The following is a 3,435-nucleotide window of genomic DNA, read 5'->3' on the forward strand; positions in this document are numbered from 1 at the left end:
GCAATTCCGCCCGCAAGGCTCACCAAGTGTGGCGGAATCACAAAATTCCAGCGAACAAAAGCTCAGATCAAGATCGACGGAATACTGCGGAACACCAACGAATCGGAGAGCAGGAACACAGATCTCGAACCACGAACGCGTTCCGATGTCCCCCAACTACAACCTAAGCGGCGCGAGGAAAACCTATGTGGACGGCGGCGCCGGAACGGCTAACTGCCGGTGTGCGGTGGCCGCCGCCGACTGGGAGTCGGTGGGCGGGGCTTGGCCGTCACGATCGGACGGATCGGCGACGGATGCAGGCCGCGGTGCCAGAGAAGCAGCGTCGGCCGGGGGAGAAGACACGGCGAGAAGGGAAGCGCGCGCTAAGGAAAGAACGACTCTGATACCAGCTGTCACACCCGTGGCCGCGGCAAGATCGCCGGCGACGTGAGCTCACAGAATGGATCAAGGAGAACGATAACTTGGGGGAGGGGAAGACCCCTCTGTCCCTCCACGAGTCTGTTACAAGTTCAATTTATTCTTGTCTTTCTCTCTACACCCACACTAGACTATATAGTCTCAAACACTGTCCGATCGACCCGGCCAAACACGATACGCTCCACACGCAGGTGGACAATTCACACGCGTTGATCCTCTGATGGTGTAGCCGGCGTGACAAGGACGCCACGAGGCAAACAACCAACGGCTTCCTTCCGCGCCGCCGCCTATAACGACCACTTCACGTGCCCTATCTTTCTCCGCCTGTGTTCACGGCTCCCCAATCCCGTCCCCCTCGAGAGTCTAGGCCCATCCCCCGAAGCCGCTGACGCAGGAAACGAGTCGACATGGAGGCCAAGAAGAAGTCGGACCCCTCCGCCGCTGCCACCGCCGGAGCCGCGGCGCCGCCGCCCAGCGGATACTTCAGCTCCGTCTTCTCCTCGTCGCCTGCGGTACCGTCTCTGTCATCACGCCTTCTTTCGGGCCCTCGGGCCCATTTGATGTTAGTTTTAAGGATTGTTTCGATGTCGCCGTTTGTGGTGATTGGTGAACTGGTGGTGCGATTTGATAAATCTGTTATTGAATTCGTCAGTTTTTTTTTCGCATATGAATTTTGATTTGATGATGGAGGAGTTGTAGGGTTATGCAAAATCTTATTTGGGTATGCGGTTTACATTGTTGTTCTTGTTTTGCTTTTTAGGGGAACGCAAAAGACGCAAAGCAGACCGACTTGTACGCGATGCTGAACAAGCAGAGTTCCAGAGGCCAGAATGGCAATAGCATCACAGGTGGTTCTGGGCATTCCTGTCAATTTGATATATATTACTAGTCGATTTAGTTTCAGTTCATATTCATATGTAAAACAATCTTCATACCTGTTTGTTAATCATCTTGGCTTACAAATGATCTTGGGCATTGATGTAACTGTGGAAGTTTAATTCGTGCTCCAGATAGCAAATCTAATGGCCGCAATATGTACAAGGATGGAAAGCATGCCTATCCAAACGAGTCATCAGAATCTCCTTATTTTGGCTCATCCGTGCATTACGGTGGTCGGGAGTTCTACAGTAGCTCTGCACAGAAGCAACATGCCAATGAACCCCCCAAAAATGTACGTAGTTATTTTTATATAATATACAGATAGATTAGATCACTTATGTTTAATGTTTGTTTTGCATGTTGAATACAGTATAAAGAGGGCAATCCAGATGGCTCTGCTACTAGAGGTGATTGGTGGCAAGGTAAGGCATCTTTACACGCTATTAATTTGTACATTATCTTGAGTTGATGAATGTGTATGCACTGACTAGATTGCACTTTCAGGTTCACTTTATTACTGAATAATCTCCTGTGGACTCTCCTTTTGTGAACGAGGTATACCCAGAAGCACACTAAAAATACTTTTCCAGTTTGTGCTTTCCATCACTTAGTATTAATCTTAGACTATATGCTTCTTCAATCTCAACAATTGTTTATAAATTATTGTCTGAAAACGATAGATTGTTAGTCTTTAACATCAAGCTGAACCTATTCTAGAGACATGCAAGATGTGATGTGTGGCAACTTAGTTTCATTCAGTCTTTTCTTTGGTGTCTCTAGGGATGCTGCTCTTGTTCATCCATTCAGTGTCGGTATCCTATACAAGTCTTAATTACTTCAAAGCATATCTTAATTTTATACTTGTGTCGCTATTCCAGTTTGATTACAAAAAAGAATAATCACCAAAGTCTGTACAAGAATTACCTGTTAGTTGTCGAATCCTACATATGATTGCATAATAGTGGGGGCTGACAATGATACTGTTAGCTGTCATGAAAAGTAAACTTAATTAGCTAGAACTAAAACAGATTACATCACCATCAATATTTTCTCTAAGCCTAGTATACCATCATGATAGGTCACAATTCATAAGGAGAGTATTGCTCCTGTAGAGAGTATTGTCTTACAATTAAGATGCTTGGAAGTGTTATCAATCTATCCAAAATTAGGGAGTACTTTCCTAAGAAGTCCATAATTGGTATAATGTGATGTTTTGGCATTTTTTAGCCTCATTCTTACCATGATATGAGCCTGCGACAAAGGCTACTCCCCAAGAATGTCAAAGGTTTTATGAACTTCATGGTTTGTCAGATGCTTCATTTTAAAACATAGAAAAAAACCATATGTATTAATGAATTGTGACCTATTAGTGATAAGGTATCTAAAAGTTACATATATCACTGATAAAACATATAAGGCTGATGGTGACACATAGGAGCTTAACCAGTACTAGATAAGATCACTAGAAACCTGCTACACCTGTTGCACACAATGCCTTTTCATCCTTTTATTCACATCATGTTCCCCTTTTTCTTTAGGAATAAAAGGAGTAGCGCTTGTTGCAGTGTTGGAACTGTTGATACTGAACCGTCAGGCATCGGAAAACCATAGCTGGGAGTTGGCGTCGGGACTACGCCCGTCCTGTCGGTGGAGGCAGTATTTAGATGCATCATCTCACCTGGACAGATGTGGGTGTAGGCCGTGTCCTTTTTCTGTTGGTCCCTTTGTGTTTCTTGTGGTTTAGGTGCAGTACTGAAGTAACTGAACTACTGCAGGGAGTAAGCTTCATAAGCAGCTGCCCAAAGAGTCGCAGCTCGCAGGATCTCCTGCTACCTGTACCGCGTGTGTCCTTGTTCCTGCTATGTTTCTAAATGATTTGGATTGTACATACACCTGTTCCTACCAAGGCTGTTTGGGACCGTGTCCAGCATAAGCGCGACGCGAATAAGCAAAACGCCGCTCCAACCCCGCTTCTCGCTTTTTTGCGGCCGCACGTTGAAACCGCAGCTTTTTCTGCGATTGGTGGTTCAGCAACGCGCATCCAACACGGGGCGTTTGGCGGGTGTATTTTGCTTTTTTTTTTTCTCAAATGCGCCGGAGAAGCCGAAACAAACACGCCCTAAACTCTTTCTCCAAGTT

At 45.7% G+C, this 3,435-nt stretch overlaps 1 protein-coding gene across 2 annotated transcripts; it reads left to right on the forward strand.

Moving 5' to 3' along the window:
* Nucleotides 1-446: 446 nt before the first annotated feature.
* LOC120665290 lies at nucleotides 447-3,219 on the forward strand. 2 transcript variants are annotated; one of them, XM_039944813.1, is made up of 6 exons: nucleotides 447-929; nucleotides 1,178-1,265; nucleotides 1,428-1,588; nucleotides 1,667-1,718; nucleotides 1,801-1,851; nucleotides 2,835-3,219. In XM_039944813.1, the coding sequence occupies exons 1-5, from the start codon at nucleotides 825-827 to the stop codon at nucleotides 1,815-1,817; spliced, it is 423 nt and encodes a 140-aa protein (XP_039800747.1). In that variant the 5' UTR covers nucleotides 447-824; the 3' UTR covers nucleotides 1,818-1,851; nucleotides 2,835-3,219. The 2 variants fall into 2 exon arrangements, with proteins under 2 accessions (XP_039800747.1, XP_039800746.1); XM_039944812.1 differs by having other exon boundaries at nucleotides 618-929; nucleotides 1,178-1,268.
* Nucleotides 3,220-3,435: the final 216 nt, after the last annotated feature.

This window comes from Panicum virgatum, chromosome 3N (genome assembly GCF_016808335.1).
Source record: "Panicum virgatum strain AP13 chromosome 3N, P.virgatum_v5, whole genome shotgun sequence".
NCBI lineage: Eukaryota > Viridiplantae > Streptophyta > Magnoliopsida > Poales > Poaceae > Panicum > Panicum virgatum.

Bases quoted from the DNA above. Each gene is read 5' to 3' on its own strand.
- LOC120665290 (XM_039944812.1), top strand. From the start codon at position 825: ATGGAGGCCAAGAAGAAGTCGGACCCCTCCGCCGCTGCCACCGCCGGA. The intron at 930-1,177 runs GTACCGTCTCTG...TTTGCTTTTTAG, and splicing joins TCTTCTCCTCGTCGCCTGCG to GGGAACGCAAAAGACGCAAA. The intron at 1,589-1,666 runs GTACGTAGTTAT...TGTTGAATACAG, and splicing joins CCAATGAACCCCCCAAAAAT to TATAAAGAGGGCAATCCAGA.